At 38.9% G+C, this 23,446-nt stretch overlaps 3 protein-coding genes across 3 annotated transcripts in view; 1 reads left to right on the top strand and 2 right to left on the bottom strand.

Moving 5' to 3' along the window:
• The window catches only part of LOC116303160 (protein alan shepard), a 38,861-nt gene extending 36,142 nt beyond the window's left edge, over positions 1-2,719 (bottom strand). Inside the window, exon 1 of the mRNA XM_031712648.2 lies at positions 2,639-2,719. The gene's annotated coding sequence lies outside the window, so the exon portion shown is untranslated. The remainder of the gene's footprint in view (positions 1-2,638) is intronic.
• A 2,774-nt stretch (positions 2,720-5,493) lies between these two features.
• Positions 5,494-7,341, top strand: LOC116303162 (putative G protein-coupled receptor 45). Its single transcript, XM_031712655.2, has one exon. The coding sequence runs from the start codon at positions 5,703-5,705 to the stop codon at positions 6,897-6,899; it is 1,197 nt and encodes a 398-aa protein (XP_031568515.1). The 5' UTR covers positions 5,494-5,702; the 3' UTR covers positions 6,900-7,341.
• Positions 7,342-8,647: 1,306 nt separating this feature from the next.
• LOC116303155 (uncharacterized) lies at positions 8,648-23,208 on the bottom strand. The gene is made up of 11 exons (XM_089037205.1): positions 23,016-23,208; positions 21,896-21,947; positions 20,176-20,299; positions 18,851-19,063; positions 17,758-18,234; positions 12,578-12,727; positions 11,790-12,494; positions 9,831-11,420; positions 9,386-9,514; positions 9,185-9,313; positions 8,648-8,800 (listed from the first exon to the last, which is right to left on the bottom strand). Exons 3-11 carry the CDS (start codon positions 20,273-20,275, stop codon positions 8,727-8,729), a joined length of 3,567 nt encoding a protein of 1,188 aa, XP_088893331.1. The 5' UTR covers positions 20,276-20,299; positions 21,896-21,947; positions 23,016-23,208; the 3' UTR covers positions 8,648-8,726.
• Between the last annotated feature and the right edge of the window lie 238 nt (positions 23,209-23,446).

Genomic DNA, 23,446 nt, shown 5'->3' with positions numbered 1-23,446 from the left:
TTAAGAATTACCTTTTTTAACAAATTATATAAAATCTCATTATTATTATCATCATCATCATCATCATCTTAATAAATGATTATGAAACTCGCCAATAATTTCTTTAGCAAATTACACTATTGAGTTCTAATATTACAATATTAACATTTAAATTTTTTTTAAATATTACAATGGCTACTGATACGAAATGTATTTTCCTTTCAAGGATTTTCTTATTGCTAGGTAATTCTGAGCCAACCATACATATTATATTGCCAGCTCTCTCATGATTAAGCTCATAAGAAAATTGCGATTAAATTAACATTTTAAGATATTGATTTTCACACAAAAAGGATTTGAGAAAGGAAAATTATCAAATTTAAGGCAAGTGTATACACCTAATCGAAATATGGCGACCAATTTGAATAACTATTGTTCTTCAGTGACTAGCGACTGACTAGCCTCGTGTTCACGTGGAAACATAAAAGCGTTTTCCCATGTATAAGAGGCTAGTCAGTCGCTAGTCACTGAAGAACAATAGCTATTCAAATTGGTCGCCATATTTCAATTATTAGGTGTATACACATACACTTTTATACATGATTTATTTCCTAAAACATCCAGAGAATGATTTATAAAGTCCAAATAAGCATTATCCACCAGATAAATTCTCTTCCATCAGATAAACTAGATGTTCAAATTTTGTGATTCAGTTGCGTGAACCTTGAATAGGAATTATCACTGCATTTTATCTTATGGATTACTATCCACCACCCACGACATAGGGCTTTTATTCATTGGATAGTGCTTAATTATTGCTGGTTTGCAATCATTCCCAAGAGAGTGAAATAACAAAAGACACGGCAGCCATGTTGGATGATATAACAAAAGAGAATAATGACAGATCTTTTGTTAAATTCATCCAACATGGCAGCTGTGAAAACCATCAATTCAGTGATTGATTGGTTTAGGCTTTGTATAACCAGCTCTAGTCTTTTAGATATATTAAAAATCCTGCTGAAGAGGCATTTGATTTAAAAATACATTGATAATTACACAAGGAGTTATTGCACCACTTTTCGCAAAATTGAGAGCTCTAAATAGAGGGACTTTATGAAAAAAATGTACTGTCCCTAACAAATTATGAATAAATGTAGGGACACAACATACATCTTACAGCGCTTGCCTAAGATACCACAGACCACCAGGGGGTTGGGGGTGAGGGTTAAGCTAAGATTGGAAAATATAACAGACAAGTATAGAAAAAGTTGAGGCTAAGATTGGAAAATATAAGAGATTAAAATGGAAAAAGGGAAAAAGTGGGGGGCTTTGTGACAATATATTGCACATCGAAGGGCTTGGTTATATAAACCATTGGGACATTAATAAACTAATATTACTCATCACATTTTTAAACTTTCCCCAATATATAACTAATGACTAGCATAATGATATTCAGCTGCGAATCTAGATACAGTCAAACCTACAAATGGATATATACCTTTTCTTTCAAACTCATAGGAATCACACACGTTTAATGCACCTATAAACTGATGTGAGGATCAAAAAAGTGAGAAAATCCCAGAAAACTACGAGGTAGACAAGCTGAGAGGAAGTCTCATGGCAGAAACTAGAGTTTTTGTAAAGTATAGTCATTTGCAAAAATATAACTTTAATAATAATAATAATATAACTTGACTTTTGTATTTCTAAAGAGAACTGAAAGCATGCTTAATCTATAACTGAAAATACTAATATCCTAAAGGCATTGAAATAATTTTTTTCTTCATGTTCATCGATATTAGGTTCAAATTCAAAGTCAAATTCAAATTAAGCTTATGACTGCAGAATTCTTTGCCGTAATTTAATATTTTATTAGTAATCATATGGTAACTTGGTGTTTGTCAAACATGTGTGAAATTTATCCCTAATTTCCCTCGTCCCCATGTAACCTTTTACCTACAGTGTATACTAATTCCACCACAGTAGGGAATTTTACATGGCTGTCATCTTGAAAAAGCCAGAAAATACAATAAACATATCGTTTATGTACTAAGGGTGGAAATTTGACTTTAATCAGTGAGTATTGTTTAGGGGTGGGGAAATTCAAAATTCAAAATGCAAATTCCCTTATACAGTCGGCCCTCACCGTACCTAGTGCATAACGTAGTAGATTGACCACAGTAAATCCGTGAAACACTAATTACTAAATAGTACAAAATAGTGCTAGTTAAACAATAGAAAACAATGGAATTTGCATAAAATTGTGAAATTGTGTATACTATTCCCTTACAAAAATGAAAAATAAAAAATATATATACGCAAGCTAAGACTTTTTGAATGGTATTCATATTTTTATAAATTTCTTATTCAAAATTGATAGGATTTGTCTTGCTACGTTTCAAAAAATTTAAACGAGTTCGAATATTTACCATTTACATATTTTTCCAAATATAATAGCACAACATAACCAATAATGGTTTGTTACTTACGGTGCAAATACCGATAAATATCAGCCTAATTCAACAAAGTTTCTCAGGAATTAAAGTTCTACGTGCTGTCTCTCTCTCTCTTTTTTCACTTGTCAAAATAGTTGTATCATATTCATTGCAAATTAAATGGAATAAATCCAGAAATAATTTATGAACATCAAACTTACCTTGTCAGGCGTAAAACATGACTTTTTGGGAAAATAAAGTTTGTAAAATAAGAAAAATTTGAAGTTCTACCATCCCCGTTTCCAACATGGCGGTAGTGAAAGGCCAGGCTGGAATCCAAGTACAGCGCATGACGTAATGTCTTCGGCGCAAACGCGTCTGAAATTCCCGCGCTTACTGATGATTGGCGGAAACAAAAAGATCATAAGGCCTCGAAGTTGAAAAAATTTGGGGTTTCGTTTTTTTTTCCTTTTCAGGACTCTCACTTTCAATAGTTCAACATAACAGGCCTCATCATTTTAGTGAATAAGAGGTTTAGCGCTTCAATTGAATTTCCACACAGCGCTCGTTGCGAGACTAACATGTCAGCATGATATGTCATTTAGTTTTGGCGTAATGTATTCCCGTTTCAGACCACGTGTCATTCTCTTGAGCATATACTGTATGTTTGAGTTTTATCTATATTCATATGTTACGTGTTTTCACATGAGCAACCGTTAACTGGCAATGATGCTCTAGGGAATGAAATGTGGTCTGAAATGAGATCTTTATATTACGTTCAAACTAAATAGTCTATAGTCTTTCGCCCGGAATAACCTCGTTCTCAAGCACTTTAACTTATCTATATTTCTATATCTTCATGTTAGTCTATAGACCATTCTCGTATCCAGAGCTCCTCGGCTTCCGACGGGTAGGAACGAAGCCGAGGAGCTCTGGATACGAGAATGGTCTATAGACCATTTTTTCAAGGTTGCGTGCGCATCTAAATTTAAGGGACTTGACGGGCCACGATACCATAACAAGAGCTTTGTAATGAGAATTAACATACATTTCTATGAAATATTTTCCGATAAGAGTTCATAAAATTGATTATTCTCCTTTTTAAATATAAAACTGGCTTCTAAATTTTACTGAATTTGCGTCTTTCAATTTTGTGACCCGCCAATATTGGATGCGCGCGCAACTTGTATATTGGAGATTTAGATGGAGAAAAAAAGAACAGAAAAAAGGCAGAAAAGTCACTGATATACCGAAAATCTATAGCTTTTAACGCGAAAGCTGGCGAGTTTTTTAAAACAAATATGCTGTAGGAACATATGAGCTGGTTTGACTGTAATAAGGAGCAAAATTCTTATTATGGCATTTACTAAAGGGCAGGGTGTTTTTATTATTATTATTATTATTTAATTAACAAACAAAAAACACTTCATGATGTTTAAGAAAAAATCAAAATTCTCATATAGGTGGGGTTGCAAACCCCACAACCCTGCCCTTGGGTTTGCCCCTGTTTTTGGCATTGATTCGCTCAAAAACGTTTTTTGCTCACATTTAGAGCTCGCACTACCACTACTCATTGGAATGCTGCAACGTGAATCAAATTGAATGCGCGATTCAATCGTGGTCGCCGCTGCCTTTGTCCACTAAGCTTTTTTTATTAAAAAAAAATTCATCTTCATTCAAGGTTCATTCTCAAGACAAGTTTTACGAACGGTGTTACAAAGCTGATCAATTTCACGTGGGATTTTTCTAGCCACATATATAAGCAGTTCTTCCACAAACTGAAAGTAGTTCGACTATACTTCGATCATGTTACACATATTTCGATTTTTCGTCAAATGTGTTGCGTGCGCATCTAAATTTAAGGAACTTGACGCTCCACGATGATACCAGAACAGGAGCTTTATAATGAGGATTATCATACATTTCTATTAAATACTTTCCGATAAGAATTTATAAAATTGATTATTGTCCTCTTAAAATATAAAACTGGCTTCTCAATTTTACTGAATTTGCGTCTTTCAATTTTGTGACCCGTCAATTGGATACGCACGCAACTTTGAGAAAACGGTATATTGGAGATTTAGATGGAGAGAACAGAAAAAAGGCAGAAAAGTCACTGATATACCGAAAATCTATAGCTTTTAGCGCAAAAGCTGGCGAGTTTTCTAAAACAAGTATGCGGTAGGAACATATGAGCTGGTTTGACTGTAATAAGGAGCAAAATTCTATTATGGCATTTACTAAACGGCAAAGTGTTATCATTATTATTATTATTATTATTATTATTATCATTATTATTATTATTATTATTATTATTATTATTTCATAGGTGGGGTTGCAAACCCCACAACCCTGCCCCTGGGTTTGCCCCTGTTTTTGGCATTGATTCGCTCAAAAAAGCTTTTTTGCTCACATTTTGAGCATCGCACTACCACTACTCATTGGAATGCTGCAACGTGAATCAAATGGAATGCGCGATTCAATCGTGGTCGCCGCTGCCTTTGTCCACTAAGCTTTTTTTATCAAAAAAAAATTCATCTTCATTCAAGGTTCATTCTCAAGACAAGTTTTAAGAACGGTGTTACAAAGCTGATCAATTTCACGTGGGATTTTTCTAGCCACATATATAAGCAGTTCTTCCACAAACTGAAAGTAGTTCGACTATACTTCGATCATGTTACACATATTTCGATTTTTCGTCAAATGTGTCTCTGTAATTTTTTGGAGAGTAAGCATTATCATCTGTAAGATTAGCTAGCTATCTTCAGCCTCAAATGTCGTCGGAACAGAGCGTGCGAAGGATTGTGGTAGGTATTCTGTGCCGTTCTGTCAGCCCTGTATCGAAAAATTAATATTCATGTGATATTTTGACTAAGTAAATATTTCAAACATTAAACGCTTATGAAAATGTATATAGGAATTAAATTCTTCAGGTGACTTAAAGGTATTAGAAAAGCGTCAACGCTATTGGTGCATCGATGAACAAGGATAAAACCTATTCAAAAGAACAGTCCCAAACAGGAAAACAGACTTGAAAGGTATTCAAACTGTTTATTGATCAGGTATTAAACATACTCTTGGAGTTAACAAAAGATTTCCGGCTGCAAGTACAATAATTTGATCGCCTGCCGAGTTTATTAGACTCACACTTGTATGTGAATTCGCGTACAGTTGACAAATCAAAAAAAGTTAGTGAAACCAATGTAATGAGTCGGTAGCCATTCTCTGTTTGTTTATAGCCGATGATGTCGTCATGGGTAACGAAAATGGAAGATAAATGCGTGGATGGATAAATCGAAAAAGGTGGAATTCAACATCAGCTTTCATCGCATGGATACAAAAAGTTTACTTTCAGGAGATACACTTGAACCTTTCTTAAATCAGTCTTCGGGCAACCTGACGGAAGACAAGAAAGCTAATCTTGACAACGTAAATGTCTTCCAAGTTGTCATTCTATCGCTAATTCTTATAGCCGGATTCGTAGGGAACATCCTTGTTGTTGGGGTCGTGGCTTTAAAATGCGAAATGAGAACACGAACGAACATCTTTTTCACTAATCTCGCGATAGCAGAGATTGGTACGTGTGTGTTTTGCGTGCCTCTAATGTTGATGGGATTAACCAGAGGCCGATGGAATTGGGGTAATGAATTTTGTAAAGTTAACTGTTTCATGTTACAGTTCTGGTTCTTGGAGTGCGTTTTTACCTTGATTGCCCTGAGTCTACACAAATACTTGTCTGTTTATAAACCTTTAAAAAGAATTATGAACCGAAAGAGAACATTCCTGGTAATCCTTTGTACATGGATGATTGCTTTTCTGTGTGCCACAGGTCCTGTTTTGGGTTGGAAAAAGATTTCAAACCAGTCAGAAGCTGCAACATGTTACTTCAATAACCCAACAAGAACGCTTCACTTTGCCCATGTGATATTTTTTAGCACTATATCATATATGATTCCAATTATTGCAATAATTATTATATACTATAACGTCATCCGTGTCGTCCAAAAGCACTTCAAACGGATAAGAGATACGGGGATAATAGACGATAAAGGCATAAGAGCCAAACGAAGAATAGTAATAACCATTTCTATAGTGATTTTTGTTTTCTTCTTATGTTGGACGCCATTCTTTGTCAATTCAGTCATGTCATTGTTGAACGTTCAAAGGGACTTTTTTCGCGTTGCACTTTTTTGTGGATTCTCATTCAGCGTGTTCAGTCCCGTCATTTTAGTCATGCGAAATCCTAGATTCAAACGAGGGTTTGGTGAGATATTAACGTGTGGGTTTTTCAGAGAGGGGTCCCAGATAGACTTGGGAACATCTTTTGGTAGCAATATCTCTCACACGAATCCATCTTTTGAGTATATAGAAGAAAGAAGATGTTCAGCATGGTACATGTCCACTCAGAAAAATCTCTTAAGTCTAGAGCCTGCTCCTCCTGAACGAAGACTGAAGCTGAGATGGATTGAAACTAATCTTTGATAAAGCTCTACGTTAAATTTTATCTGAAAGGGGGGAAGGAGAGAGGGAGGGGGGAGGAGAAAGGAGAGAATGTGAGGATTGTGAGGGAAAACACCTGGTGGAACCTTTAAAGCAAAGGTGTAATATGGACATTGAATACATAGAGACCTATTAGAGTGAGTTTACTTTTCTCTTGAAAGAATGGTCGACGTAATACATAGTAGCAGACACAAATTCCATTGTTTTCTTTTGCTATACTTTGACTGTCAGTCACTAAATAATACAACTTTCATGGACAAAGTGAAGTCACTCTATGCACCACATTATAAGGTGTGTTTCAGTAAGTAGCAATGATTCATATGAATAAAAAGTCAAGAAAATGCATAAATTACAAAATACGATTTCAAACTATAAATGCAGTAACAACTGCTATATAACTAAGCAGCCACTAAACTTATTTCACAGTATTAATAAATATCATATTGAATTTAAGAATTTTACATTGCTGCTTTAGCTTATCAAGGCCCATTGTAATATGGGAACAGTCTTATCCTAAATAAATAATCCTAGAAAGTCTATTTACATATTAGGCTTTTTTTAAATCTGAAACTTGAAAGAAGACACAAGGTCATAAATGATAGCACTTTTCTGAGTTTGATAAACAGGCTACTTTGATAAACAGGTTACTCGTTCTGGCTTCAGTACAAAAAAATGGAGAATATTCATACCAATACTGGCTTGGGAAGTCGTCGTTGAGCATTGTTAAGAAGCTTAATGTCTTAATAAAGCATACCATTTAATATTCATCCATCGTTCAACCCATAATGTAGTATATAATCCACTCAACGAATAAAGCGATAATAGCCAGTGTTATAAGAACAATATTACTCTCCTTTCTTCTCGTTCTTATACCAAAGGCCCCCCAAGGGAACAGGTCATTGATGATCAGCACTCCAAGAATTAGAATCGTAGAGATTACGACAAGGCGAAGCATCGGGTGATTTTCGTCTTCAAATATATTCATTTTGGATGGCCCAGTTTTAAGAGAATGTAAAGCCTGTTCAAGAGCAAATCTTTCGATCATTAATCGTGTTTTATCCTGATCTAACTCCAGAAGAACACAGGAAGGTTTGTGCGATTAGGCAACACAACTCAGCTGTTTTTGTACATTGAATAAATAATATTTCCACATTTTCACAATAAATTAGCTCCAAAATTAATACATACAATAAGAGGAAGTAATTGTCTCTCACCTAGTTGCTTTTTCGCTTGATAAAACCAACAGAGGAGGATTAAACAACTTTTGTTTTCTACTCAATGCTCTCTACCAGTACAGAAGCCATCTTCATATATGCTTTTGAACAAGGCGTTCCTCACGTTTGTCGTTTTACCACAGGAAACCCAACTCAACAAACCTGATACGACCTCAAACTTTAATAAGGCACTGATAATGATTTTCAGCCATGAGTTTCCCAGTGCCCAATTGAACTGACTTTTATGAAACAAATATGTTGTAATTGCGCAAAAAAATACTTTTGATTGCTTTTACTTAAATTACTTTTGAAGTGGGCTATTCAACGACCCTCCAGATTAGCCCCTCTTCCCCAAATCAAACCTATGCTCCACAGTCCCTGCACTGGAGTGATCAAAAGACCATGCTAATGATTAATTGGCATACAATGAAAAAACGCTCACCAATCATAACAACTTTGGATTTGTAGTGTAATAAGTGCAGCATTATTTTTTTAATAAAATTCAGTACCACCATAAACTTTCATAAGCAGCTTTATTACTCTGTTTAATTATGACTCTATTAATAAGTTTATTCCGTTTATTCCAGGAGGACATCTAAAAACCCAGGTAATCCTTGTAGTTTATATCAGCATCTGCTTCTGATGACACACCTGATCCAATATTCATGTCTGAAATGAAAATAAAATAAATGGAAAAGTAAAACAAAAGGAAAGTGGGTCAGTCAATATGAATGAATTAATGAAATTTAGGATAGAAAAAAGGAAATTTTCTTTATATAAGGAAAAGAATCCTTCACTTACACCCTTTTGGCTGGGATGTAATGATTTCTCATTACAGACCATGTGTCATGGCTAGAGTACCATTTCTTTGTTTAACAGTTGCACATGAGAAGATACATTAATATTGATACAACTCAAACAAAGATTCTTATTCTTATGACACATGGTCTGAAAAGGGAAAACATTACGCCCCAAGCTAAATTAGTCTTTTAAGGTTCAGGGTCTCTTCCACCCTTTCCTAAATCACCATACATCTATGAGTTAGATATTCACCTGTTTCACAGTACTTCCCAGTAAAGTCTTTAGGACAGGTACAAGCTCCTGTAACGTGGTCACATTTTGCATTGTTTTGACATTTGCAATAACTATTACAGCCCTGTCCATACTTGCCATCATCACAGACTGCAAAAGTTAGAAAGTAGGTCAAAAATTAATACTCAAATTAAAATTGAGGAAATCCATATGTCAACTTACCTATTTGACAGAATTTTCCAACCCAACCTGGTTTACAGCTACAGAACCCAGTGGCAAAGTCACAACGAGCTCCATTTCGACAGGCACACTTTTGTAGGCAGTCATATCCATACTTACCTGGAGGACAACCTATAAAACATGAATGAAATAGAAGTTTTATTGTATGAATTAGGAGCTACGATTTCAAAAACAAATATGGTGTGAGCATACACGTGTGTACTCTATTCCTTTTCGGTAGGGTTTCCCCCCAAGTCGTGGGGTGAAGAATCCTTGGCACACTTCCTGCTATACTTGTCAAAAAAATGGGGCCAGCTAGGTACCGAAATAATTAAAAAATTCCCAAAAACTAATTTTAGATACCAAAGATACAGGGAGGCAATTAACATAAGACTTTACATCATACAGCAGTCTACAGTAGGAAACTGGACACCATCTTATAACTTACGTTTTTCGCAAAGCGTGCCAACGTATCCCGGAGGACATAAGCAAATGTACCGATTGATATCGTCAAAACAATAAGCTCCGTTGAGGCATGGGTTAGATATGCACTCATCGATTTCATTTTCACAGTTGCGTCCATTATAACCTGGAACGCACACACAGGAGTAATCGTTAATGCCATCTACACATGTAGCTCTGTTCTGACAGGGATTCTTTGCGCACTCGTCGATGTTCACATCACAGTCTCGTCCATTATAGCCTGGAGCGCACACACAGGAGTAACTATTTATGCCATCTACACATGTAGCTCTGTTCAGACAGGGATTCTTTGCGCACTCGTCGATGTTCACATCACAGTCTCGTCCATTATAGCCTGGAGCGCACACACAGGAGTAACTATTTATGCCATCTACACATGTAGCTCCATTCTGACAGGGATTCTTTGCGCACTCGTCGATGTTCACATCACAGTCTCGTCCATTATAGCCTGGAGCGCACACACAGGAGTAACTATTTATGCCATCTACACATGTAGCTCCATTCAGACAGGGATTCTTTGCGCACTCTTCGATGTTCACATCACAGTCTCGTCCATTATAGCCTGGAACGCACACACAAGAGTAACTATTTATGCCATCTACACATGTAGCTCTGTTCAGACAGGGATTCTTTGCGCACTCGTCGATGTTCACATCACAGTCTCGTCCATTATAGCCTGGAGCGCACACACAGGAGTAACTATTTATGCCATCTACACATGTAGCTCCATTCAGACAGGGATTCTTTGCGCACTCGTCGATGTTCACATCACAGTCTCGTCCATTATAGCCTGGAGCGCACACACAGGAGTAACTATTTATGCCATCTACACATGTAGCTCCATTCTGACAGGGATTCTTTGCGCACTCGTCGATGTTCACATCACAGTCTCGTCCATTATAGCCTGGAGCGCACACACAGGAGTAACTATTTATGCCATCTACACATGTAGCTCCATTCTGACAGGGATTCTTTGCGCACTCGTCGATGTTCACATCACAGTCTCGTCCATTATAGCCTGGAGCGCACACACAGGAGTAACTATTTATGCCATCTACACATGTAGCTCCATTCTGACAGGGGTTCTTTGCGCACTCGTCGATGTTCACATCACAGTCTCGTCCATTATAGCCTGGAGCGCACACACAGGAGTAACTATTTATGCCATCTACACATGTAGCTCCATTCAGACAGGGATTCTTTGCGCACTCGTCGATGTTCACATCACAGTCTCGTCCATTATAGCCTGGAGCGCACACACAGGAGTAACTATTTATGCCATCTACGCAAGTAGCTCCATTCTGACAGGGATTCTTTGCGCACTCGTCGATGTTCACATCACAGTCTCGTCCATTATAGCCTGGAGCGCACACACAGGAGTAATCGTTAACACCATCTACACATGTAGCTCCATTCTGACAGGGATTCTTTGCGCACTCGTCGATGTTCACACCACAGAATTTCCCATTCCATCCTGGTCTACAGACACATGTATAACCGCTGTTGTTGTTTATACAGGTGGCGCCATTGAGACATGGTAATGAGGCACAAAAGTCTAAAACGACATAATTAGTAAATCAATTTACAACCAAAAACAACTTACAACCTTCTTATTTGTTACTAGCTGAAAAGAACTCTATTGATTTGAATATTGATTTGGCAACTTGACTTCGTATAGTTATGGTTTTGATTGGACAAAGTATTCTTCCAGTACGTAACGCTACCACATATTTGAAGAAGAATAAAGTCGTAATTCAGTAGCTATCATATTTAGTAAAGAGTCAGTATCGTGTGTGTTTGTCTTTAACACGGGGGAAAATTACGCCGCTGACAAAAAAATGATTTGAGATGCAACACTCTTAACATGTCACGGTTAGGTTAATGGCTAGTTATTTAAAAGAAAAGATATTCTTTAATATCCAACCTGGATATGGAGTTGGAGTGCTGGTGAATCTCGTAGTTTTCCGTGGTTTGTGAGTGGTTTTTGGTTTGTGAGTGGTTTTTGGTTTGTGGGTTGATTTTGGTTTGTGAGTGGTTTTTGGTTTGTGGGTTGTTTTTGGTTTGTGAGTGGTTTTTGGTTTGTGAGTGGTTTTTAGTTTGTAAGTTGTTTTAGGTTTATAAGTTGTTATGGGTTTATGAGTATGTTTTGGTTTGTGGGTTGTTTTTGGTTTGTGGGTTGTTTTTGGTTTGTGAGTGGATTTTGGTTTGTAAGTGGTTTTTGGTTTGCGAGTGTGTTTTGGTTTGTGAGTGGCTTTTGGTTTGTAAGTGGTTTTTGGTTTATGATTATGCTTTGGTTTGTGAGTGGTTTTCGGTTTGTAAGTTGTTTTTGGTTTGTGAGTGGATTTTGGTTTGTGAGTGGTTTTTGGTTTATGAGTATGTTTTGGTTTGTGAGTGGTTTTCGGTTTGTAAGTTGTTTTTGGTTTGTGAGTTGTTTTTATCTTGTAGGTTTTCGGTGGTTTGTGAGTCTTTTTGTGTGAAGGTTTGGGAGTACTTTTATGTGGATGTTTAGTCGTTTTAGGTTTGGGTTTGCGTTTTTGCAGAGTGTCAGTGGTAGGTTTGGTAGATTTATAATTAGTTCCAGATGTCGTTACATGAATAGTCGAGTTGGTTGTTGGCTGTACAGTAGAATCTGTGGAATAAATTAAATTAGGTAAAGAACGCACTATTGAGTCAAGAGTACTCAAACGCCGGCGATCTTATCAGAGAACTTACCTATTTTTGTCTCGCAGTTTGAGCCAGTGAATCCGGGGGGACATGTGCAATTGTAGCTGTTCACAAGATTGCTGCACACACCTCCATTTTGACATGGTTTGGAATCACACTCGTTTATTTCCGTGCATACCAGTTTATTGGGTTTCAGTCCTATTCAGTTTAGTAAAAAAATAGGTTTTACATACTTTGTCATGCATTATCCCACGGTTTTCTAGTTGGCAATTTAAAACAAAATCAACCAATGTAATTACAAAGTTAATGACGACAAACTCTCTTTTACTCGACGTTTCGCGCGATCATGCCTGAAGGCATCATTATCAAGATAGACAAAGCAATGAAATTGTTACAATATTAGCTTACGCAGTTGTAATTAGATACTTAGAGAAGTGATTGTTTGATTAAAGACGTATAACTATTTCCCCACCAACACGAACACGTCTTGAAACATGGTGTCAGAAATAAATTGGAAATAACGCTTCCAAAGTAGCTGAAAAAACCGTTAAGTTCCTACTGCCGAGGCATTGAAGAAGTAATATGTCAAGTAAGGAGGAAGCTTCGACCAGCAGCGGTCCACGAGGACCAATATTCACGTCGCATTTTCCGGTACCAACGCCGATGAATACCAAAGGAGATCAAGTAAACAATTGGGACTTCTTTAAACAACAGTGGGAGGACTACGAAGTCGCAACCGGACTGTACCAGCAAGACCCAAAGATACGACTAGCAACGTTTCGCTCTGTAATGGGGAAGGAATGTCTGCAAATATTCCTTAATCTCAAGTTAAGTGACGAAGAAAAGAACGACGTAAACACATGCTTAAACGCGCTAGAAGCCTACTTCAAACCAAAGCGCAACGTGGTGTACGAACGATATCTGTTCAACAGCTGTACTCAAGGCCCAGAAGAAACCGTAGATGGCTACGTAAATCGCCTTAGAAAATGCGCTTCATCATGTCAGTTTGGTCCGTTAACGGAAGAGCTTATCAGGGATCGACTCGTTCTTGGTATACGAGAACACGCAACAAAACTACGTCTTTTAAAAGAGGACAGTCTAGATCTCAACAAAGCCCTCAACATTTGCCGCTCAAGTGAATTAGCTAGCAGTCAGTTAAAAGCCATGAGTCTAGTGGATAAGACAAATAACGAAGAAATCAATGAAATACGAGAACGGAAGCCTAAATCTCCAAGCAAGCCAAGTGACAAGTACAACAACAGACGTTCCCACAGAACGCCAAGCGAGGACAGTAAACGAACTACAAGTCGACGAACGAGCAGTTACAAGTGCTACCGCTGTGGTGGTTCTCAGAAACACAAGTTAGAAGACTGCCCCGCCTATGGCCGTGAATGCAAAACGTGCAAGAAACAAAACCATTTCGCGTCTGTGTGTAAATCGAGGTCAAGCAATGTCAAAACGATGACAGCTGAATCAGGAGAATCAGAAGAAGGAGAATACTCATCCGACGAATTCACGTTGAAGATTGAAGAAGTTGGTTCGGTGAAAACGAAGGGCAAGCAGCTTTTTGCAAAGCTTGAGTTTATGAACACCAATTCCAGTTATAAAACGGATTTGGACTGCCAACTAGACACAGGAGCGACCTGTAACGTAATCAGCCACAAGGATGTAGCAATCATCAACCAAGACGGTAATCCGACGCTCAAGCAAAGCAATGTCAAACTACGATTGTTTGATGGATCAGTCATGGAAACATTAGGTGAAGTGACACTTAAGGTCAACGAAAAACATTGCTTCAAATTTCAGGTTGTCAACGGAAACCACAAACCAATTTTATCAGCCGAAACATGCCAACAATTAGATCTAATCAAGTTAAACATCGATCATCAAGTCCACGCGGTTCAAGAAACCGGAACTCTGCCCCTAACTAAAGAAAGTATCTTAAAAGATTTTCGAGACGTCTTCGAAGGATTGGGAAACATTGGTAACGCTACAATCGCAGTTGACCCAGATGTCACGCCAGTTCAACACGCGCCTAGAAGAATCGCAGTTACGCTTCGCCAGGAAGTCAAAACAAAGTTAGCTGAACTCGAGAAAAGGAAAATCATCGTCAAAGAGACAGAACCCACCGAATGGATCAGCAGCATGGTCGTTGTAGCCAAACCTGGAAAGATACGAATCTGTTTGGATCCCAAAGATCTAAACAAAGCGATCAAACGACCCAAATACCAAATGCCTACGATGGACGAGATGCTACCCAGACTCGGCAAGGCCAAAGTCTTCACAACGTTAGACGCAAAGGATGGGTTCTACCAAATCGGTTTGGACGAAGCTAGCAGTAAGCTTACAACCTTTTGGACCCCATTTGGCCGTTACAGATATCTACGCATGCCTTTTGGCGTCAGCTCAGCCCCAGAGGAATTCGAAAGCACCCTACACGAGCGACTGGGAGACCTAGAAGGCGTGGAAGTGCTCCGCGACGATATGTTAGTGGTCGGTTACGGTGACACATTAGCAGAAGCCAACAAAAACCATGACGAAAATCTGCTACGTCTGCTCAAGAGAGCAAGACAGATCAACTTAAAGCTGAACAGCAAGAAGCTCATCATGCGGAGAAAAGAAGTGAAGTTCATGGGACACATCTTGTCATCCACCGGACTCAAGCCAGATCCAGATAAGGTCAAAGCAGTGACCGAAATGCCAAAGCCTACCAACAAGCAAGAGACACTCAGCCTACTAGGCTTTGTAAATTATCTCTCCAAGTTTCTCCCTCGACTATCAGAAGTCGCACTGCCTCTTCGTGAACTAACCACAAAGAATGCAAGATTTGTGTGGTCACGCCAGCACGACAAAGCCTTCTCAGAAGTTAAACAACTCGTGATTGCGCATCCAGTACTCAAGTACTATGACATGAGCGAAGAAGTCACTATCCAATGTGATGCTAGTGAGAAAGGCCTCGGAGCAACCTTGCTTCAAAACGGCCAACCAGTAGCGTTTGCATCCCGAACTCTCACACCAGTTGAGCAACGCTACGCACAAATCGAAAAAGAATGTCTTGCAATCGTCTTCGCTTGTGCAAAGTTCAGCCAGTACATCACACGGAGAGAGCTGATAACAGTAGAATCAGACCACAAACCTTTGCAAGCGATTTTCAAGAAATCCTTGTTAGCAGCACCCAGCAGGTTACAGAGGATGATATTACGCCTACAGCGATACAACCTGAACGTAACTTACAAGCCAGGACAACAAATGTACGTGGCAGATCACCTCTCACGAGCCTTCCTCGCAGACCAAGGAGAACCTGGAGACGAGTTCCAAGTGTTTGCGCTAGAACTAGAAGGAATCAACCCCCTCGACAATGTAAAGGTCACAAGTGAAAGGTTAGCGCAACTACAAAAAGCCACAGAGCAAGACCCTACAATGCAGTCACTTAAGAATACTATACTAATAGGATGGCCTGACGTACGTGACAAAGTACCAGTAGCTATCAGAGACTACTGGCATTTCCGAGAGGAACTGACACTCCACAACGGCATCTTATTCAAGAATCAACGCATCATCATACCTCGAGCCCTCAGATCTGAAGTAGTCGCGAGGTTACACTCAAGTCATCAAGGAATCGAGGCGTGTGCAAGGAAAGCACGAGATCGCGTTTACTGGCCAGCAATGAACCACGACATCGAAAATGCAGTAAAGGCTTGTCATGTGTGCTCAGAATATCAACCAAGTAACCCCAGCATGCCAATGCAGTCGCACGAAATACCCGACAGACCTTGGAGCAGACTAGGCACAGATCTTTTCACGCTGCAGAACAGAGACTATATAGTCTTGGTAGATTACTACTCAGACTACATAGAAATAAGTCCCCTGAAAGATACAACCTCAGCATCCATTACCAAGTTTCTGAAGGAACAGTTCAGTCGACATGGGATACCCGATGTGCTGGTATCCGACAACGGGCCTCAATACGTCAGCAACGAGTTTGCTGAATTCGCAAGAGACTGGGAGTTCAAACATGTCACCTCATCGCCATACCACCCAAAGTCAAATGGAAAGGCGGAATCAGCAGTGAAAGTAGCCAAGAGCCTGCTCAAGAAAGCCATGCAAGACCGTAAAGATCCGTGGTTAGCCTTGCTAGATTATCGGAATACCCCCACTCAAGGAATGCAGAGCAGCCCAGTACAGCGCTTGATGTCTAGGAGAACAAAGACACTAGTCCCCATAGCAACTAACCTTCTGTATCCCAAAGTAGCGGAAGGTGTGACAACCAAAATCCACCTTAAGCGCCAGAAAGCCAAAAGTCACTACGACAGACATGTAAAGGTCCTACCAGACCTAGAAATAGGCCAAGAGGTAAGAGTAGCGCCAAACCAGAGAGGCAAGCCCTGGGAAGTAGGGAACTGTAAAGAGAAACTCTCAGACAGGTCATACCTAGTTGAGTCGAACGGAGAGTTACTTCGCCGAAACAGACAGCTTTTAAAGCCCGTCGACGAAGCACCGAAAGAACCAGCTAGTGACACACAAGCATCACCAGAGGCAGCCAGTGCAAGGACACCTCAAGTTCTACCTGCGTCAGAACCCGCGGTCAATCCACCTATACTGCGAAGAAGTCAGAGAGTGGTTAAGAAACCTGATCGGTTTACTTGACTACCAAACATTTATAGGACATTGATTTTGTTACAGTTGAACTTTAATATCCATATAATCATTTCGTAGTTTAGTCAGCCATTTTGTTTGGTCATTTATTTTTTAAATCTTTAAAATCTTTCTATATCATCCCAGCCCTGTATTTCAAACATTATAAAAGGGGAGATGTTACAATATTAGCTTACGCAGTTGTAATTAGATACTTAGAGAAGTGATTGTTTGATTAAAGACGTATAACTATTTCCCCACCAACACGAACACGTCTTGAAACAGAAATCAACCCAAAAATACACAAAAATACACCCATCTTATACACCTTTCTCATAATGGCTGACAAGTGCACGAAAACGAGGTCAACTAGTCATTAGTTCATAAAATATATAAAAGCAAATGAAATGCGATTATTTAAGAAAAGTATAGAAATGGTCTTTTTGTTTTGATCTAAATTTGCGCTATCCGTCTCTATTTTGAATGAGCGAGCAGCCTTGAAAGATGACTGGGTGTCGTCGTCTTCGTGCGCTCGTCAGCCATTATGAGAAGGGTGTATTCCCTTCTATAGGATAATGAATCAAGATTCGTACCTGGCTTGTTGTGACCATCGTCATCACCATCATCGTCATCATCATCATCATCATCGCCGCCACCGATTCTTTTGCTGCACAGGTAGTAATTCCCCGTCGGCCAGTAAGTATAAACTGGGGCATTCGGCTCCAACCATTTGATACAATAATTTCCTTTAATCCAACTTGGGTTTGCGGTTATAAAGCGAAACCACCGTAATCGATACGGCGAATTATATGGCGCACACAGGTAATTCCATTTCCAATGTGAATCCTTGGTATTATGAATGTAGACGCATTTCATGTTTCTAATCTTTCCATGAGCCGACCACCGGAATCCCGGATCAGCTTTTTGACCGGAGGAACACAGGTAGTTGTCATCCCAAGTTGTTGACGTCGGTTCATTTGGTTCGTTGATCTGAAGGCACCGCATACCGGGTAATTTTCCATTGTAACTCCAAGCAAAGTCGGAGGGGAAATGTGGAAGTTGATCGCCTCCTTTAGAAAGAAAGGAAAACAAAAAAAAACTTGTCTAACCCTTCACAAATAACCAGGTAAACAGTGGCGGATCCAGGGGAGGGGTGCAGGGGGTGCGCACCCCTCCCTGGTTTGACTTTGTGCCCCAACTTCAAAGATTTAACCAAGAAATAATTTTTTTTTTTTTTCCCTTCTAAGGGGTGCACCCCTCCCTGAACGTACAAATTCCTGGATCCGCCCCTGGGTAAACAACAGAAACAAGCGAACAGGATTTCTACTCATAGTTAGTTGTAATGTTTTTATGAGGGCACGTAGTGACATCCGGGACAGTGGCATATCCTCGGGTGCCTGTGACTGACTCCCCTTTTCCAATGCCAGTTTATTTTTAACATATAGTTGTTTTAGGGGAATGGAGGTAAGGATATGATTTGTTGACGTTAGTGTTTAGTGACTCTCCCATTGACTCCATCCTGGGCATCCTGGGTTGAGTGTATACCCACTGCGGTATCTTACTACCTCTGAGAAGAAATATATCTCTTAACTAAACTAATAAGACGTAACGATTACGCCTGCATTTCAGACCGCTTGTCATTCCCCAGAGTATCATCTTTTTGTTTAACGATTGCGCGCGACTAACCTGAGGGTTTGTATCCTGGCTTACATTCACATTGCCCAGTGTTAGGGTTACAAGTTTGGCCAGACGATGAATCACAAGTGGTTCTGGCGTATTTATTACAGACTCGTGTTTCGCTAGTTGCTTGGCAGTTCGGTCGATCATATCGTATAGATCTTGTGCGTGTTTGCGTTCCTTGGCCACATTTATTGCTACAATCACTCCATGAACTCCACCCTTGAAAAAATTTATTTGAAAGAAAATAAATTTAAGAAATAATAATATTTGCGCGTTTGAGTAACATGTCATTGTACCACACGACCCAAAACCCTGTTGGCATAGTAGAATAAAACAGTAACTAATCAAAGCCATTCTGGTTCTCATCGTATTATTTAGCTGATCAGAAAACAGCAGCAGTTGAATTTGAGAATATCCCCTTTGTTTTTTTTTTGGCGGGAAACCAAACTGAACACGGGGACTAGGAGAGAGAGAAAGAGAAAACACTATTCAAATGATTATTTGTTTTTTTAAGGTCCGTACGTGCGCGGATCATTTCAATGACAAGGCATGGATAAATGCAGCTGTGCATATGAGTTTACTGAAGTCAAACAACTTAGCGTTCTTGGCGCGTTACTTTTTAAGTGACCTCAAAAGATCATTGCCTGGTATCTATGGTTACATGCAAGGCCGATTTTGTTACATGTAAACGAGGCATCGAGGGCAAAATGCAAAGAAACAATAGGGTGTCAATGCAAAGATACACTTGTTCACTTGTTCTGTCTTTCTTTTCTTCTTACATCCAGGATAGCGACAATTTTGCAGCATCAATTTATAAGACTGAAATACTGTAAATTTTTGTAAATTTGGCCCTGGATGCCTCGTTTTCAACCGGCCGTGCGCCATTTTGGGTTTAGGTGTTTTGTTTTATTTGGTTTATTTTAAATGCAAATGAAAAAAACACCACTCAATAAGCAGATATACGACATGGCGGAATAACGTTAGTCATTTTGGATATGGAGAGAGATCACACACAACATCTAAAGTGCTGTTGAGGGCAGGAACAATGCATGCATTTACACAATAAACGATTTTATTGTCCAATAGAAAAAAATTACCCTACAACACTGATAACGACCATCAATTCCGTGCAACTTGATTTTCGTCCATTAACTTAGCTCTATACTTTTTGCGCTCGCACTAAGTACTATTTAAACTGCTGGGTTTGTGTTTCTTTGTTTACGACGTCCAAGCAACAAGACCTTTCAATAGGCTTTAGTAATGACAAACAAACACTCGCCTACATAGTTCAAACAACAATGATAATTGATATTAAGAAACGTCATCCTTACTAGAGTATCTGCAATGATGGTAATCTGCGTATACCAGCTGAGAACACAGGCAAGCAAACAGAAGAGCTACATTGTACATTAACTGCATTGTGACTTCCATACAAGACCAGGCAAGAGGCAAGAGCTAGCTACAAAAGATAAGAAACAAAACTGAGCAAATAGAAATTGGTTTGGAAAGAAAAACTGTTTTACATAGCAATAGATGTAGAGCGCAATGCAGCATTTGCAATGTATTGATTTTTTTTTTTGCTACAGCCAACTCTCTTTACAGCGGACATCTTCGGGATTGTTACTTCATGTCCGTAATAAGCCTTTTCATAGTTTAAGAATCGATTCCACTGCGCATGCGATTTTATCCCGAATTTCTCACCTTTTGTTTAGTTAAGAACCAAAAGAAGGATTAGACAAAAGAAGGTGAAAAATTCGGGATAAAATCGCATGCGCAGTGGAATCGATTCTTAAACTATGAAAAGGCTCATAGCGAGCGTACGCAATAGCTAAAATTATTTACGGTCATTCCTTTGTCAGTGTTTTTGTCGGGGATTTTTCTCCTTTCCGTAATGGCAAGGTGTCTGTAATATCGGGTTGTCCGCAAGGCGATAGTTGACTGTACATGCGTTTGCGTCCATAACCACAATAGCCATGGCATCATGTTGGTTTTATTTTTTGGAACCAATTAGCGCTTGGATGTACAAATTTCCGGCTTAAACACTTCGTAAATAAACGAGCATTCACGACAGACGAACGCGGAATTTTTGTTAACCTGTTTCTGAGGATAAATAACGAGTTCAAGCCACGGCCGGGAACACTACTCGAGAGTCTTAAAGCAGTCTTGCTGCTGTTTGTTGTAATTACATCTAATTAACAATTAGATCTCTCGCCCTTCAAAGTCTTTCGTCTACGAGTCAATAGGCCACGAGGCCAAACTTACTCATCGGTCAAATAAATCACCTGATGTAAGATTGATACAGAGAATCCTTGAAATTAGGTTGAAAACGTGAGTTAGTTGGTTTTCAAATTGAAAGCCAGCACTTTTTGCTACACTATGGTTTATTCCTGATAGACCATTAGATTTAATCTATAGACTAAAAATGGTTCGACTTTCAAGTGTTTCGGATGATCACTTTAAATTGCAGTTTTGTCTTTCGTTAACCCATAACAAAACGCTTTCATAACTGCTTGCCTTCCTCTTTCTTTGGCTCTACATTTCATAGCGTATTTGAGCCCCGTTTCTCAGGCCCTCCTCAAACAAAAACAAAAAACAAAAAACGAAAAACTTAATAAAATAGTACTTTAGTAAACTGAATGAATTTGATAACAATAATGATTTTCTTCCTGAGTATCCTTTATCCCTGTACTTTTCTGTCGTTTCTCTTCTTCTCTGCCTTTTTTCAGTTCGCCGCCTTTTCTCCTTCCCTCCCGTCCTTCTCCGCGCTTGAAAATATAACTATGAAATGTTTTGAAGCTTCACATAATCGGGTTGCAAGAGTAGTTGTCTTAATTGTAATGTTTAAAAATGAAAAACCTGACTCTAAAAGGAACACAAAAGACTGAATACTGCGAAACAATGAAAAACGTTTCATCTCATTTTCCTCGATGAGTTTACGGGGGAAGTTCTAGATTGAGATTGTGTGGATTTTACGAACTAGCTTAGTTTGTTTTCAAGTCTAAGGTCAAGAGTAGCGCAAACCTAGGGCAAGAAGTTTTCTATCCCACGTACCTTAGAATCAGCGTCTGGTGCTTGTGTCCCTCGAGCGTTCCCCTCAAAAGTACTCAAGAGAAAGGAAAAACAACACTAAGTTAACCTGAGTTCATGGAAGACCAAACGTTCATCAAGACTTCGTGCCATTGTTTAGCACTTCAAACACAGAAAATTTGTATTATCAACCTTTGACTGCTGTGTAAATATTTCTTTTCGCTTCTCGGCAAAACATTTATTCACTTTTATTTTAATTCTATAGATTAGGAGTTGCAATTTTGGGGTTTATAGACATTTGATGCTGTACTGCGTCGGCTGATAAAATAATCTTTAAATAAGAGTCGTTTTAATTCTAAACAAATCAGACTTTCTTTGTCCACTTTGGTTGCTCGGCGTCATTAAAGTAAACACGAAGTGAAGGACTTTATGGAAGGTCTTGAAGGGGGTCCTAATACCATTTCCCAGCCATCATTTTGACCAAATCACACATAGTTCCAGCCTATGTTTTGCTCAAATCTCAATCCCATTATTTGATTGCTTGTGAATCTCATTCTCCCAGTGCTTAAAATCTCAACTTCCCAGCCCAAAAAATGTGAATCCCAGCTTCCATTTTACCCCTTCAGGACCGTCTTTATGTTGAGGAGTTTGGATTTTGATGGAAGTTTTTAATGTAAAAGACTTGATATTTGTAATTTTGTTGATAGTGGTCTTAAACGAAAGCATGAAGCGTAGCCTTTATGTTGACATGTTTGGACTTTGATGTGTGTTTTTAATATATGAAGTCTTCAAATTGATATATTTAATTTTGTTTTCTTTTGTTGTCAAATGCCAGTGATTATAATTAAAAGAACTAGCACACTTTTTCTCTTTTTAACGCCCACAATTTTAATTTGTAGTTTATGTTAGTTTATTGAAGGATGTTGTTTTTGTAAATATCGTAATACACGTTTAATATATTAGTTAAGAGACTTGATATTGGCTTGAAATGTTTGTGTCTACATTACAGTCGAGAAGGAATAAGATTAAAGGTCTGTAATGAAGAGAATTAAGAGGAGAGGAGAAACGAGCGGAGCAGAGCGGAGCAGAGCAGAGCAGAGCAGAAATACCCGTGAAATAGATAGCTAGCTAATTAATTACTAACCTCTGGTTGCCTAAGTCTTTTATCAAAGACGCGAAAGTCTCTTCGCAATCGTCATTAGTTTCGGTCACAGATCCTCCAACGGCTGCGAAGAAGACCAAAGGCGCGATAACACTAAGCACTGAATTTTCGCAACAGCGTTGCGACACAAGTTGCAAGGTGTTTACACGTTGCAACGGAGACTCAATCGTTGCCAAAAGTAAAAAAGAATTATAATTTTCGTAACGATTGGTGCAACTTGTCTCGCAACCTTTTTTTAAAAATTTGCTCCTTCAATTCAGTAGACAGCATTACCGCACATTCTATCACATGCAGGTAATTCAGTTATTTATGAGGACTATGGTCAAAATTGTTTTTGAATCTTGACACAAAAGTTATTGCATGTTGGGAATCCTGTGGACTGTATGCGAGCAAAATCTGGTAATACGTTCATG

The sequence above is a fragment of the Actinia tenebrosa genome, unplaced genomic scaffold (assembly GCF_029948245.1).
Source record: "Actinia tenebrosa isolate PJP-AT-01 unplaced genomic scaffold, QUT_ActTen_1.0 PGA_scaffold4__44_contigs__length_22323623, whole genome shotgun sequence".
NCBI lineage: Eukaryota > Metazoa > Cnidaria > Anthozoa > Actiniaria > Actiniidae > Actinia > Actinia tenebrosa.
This window is presented reverse-complemented; position numbering and strand designations above follow the sequence as displayed.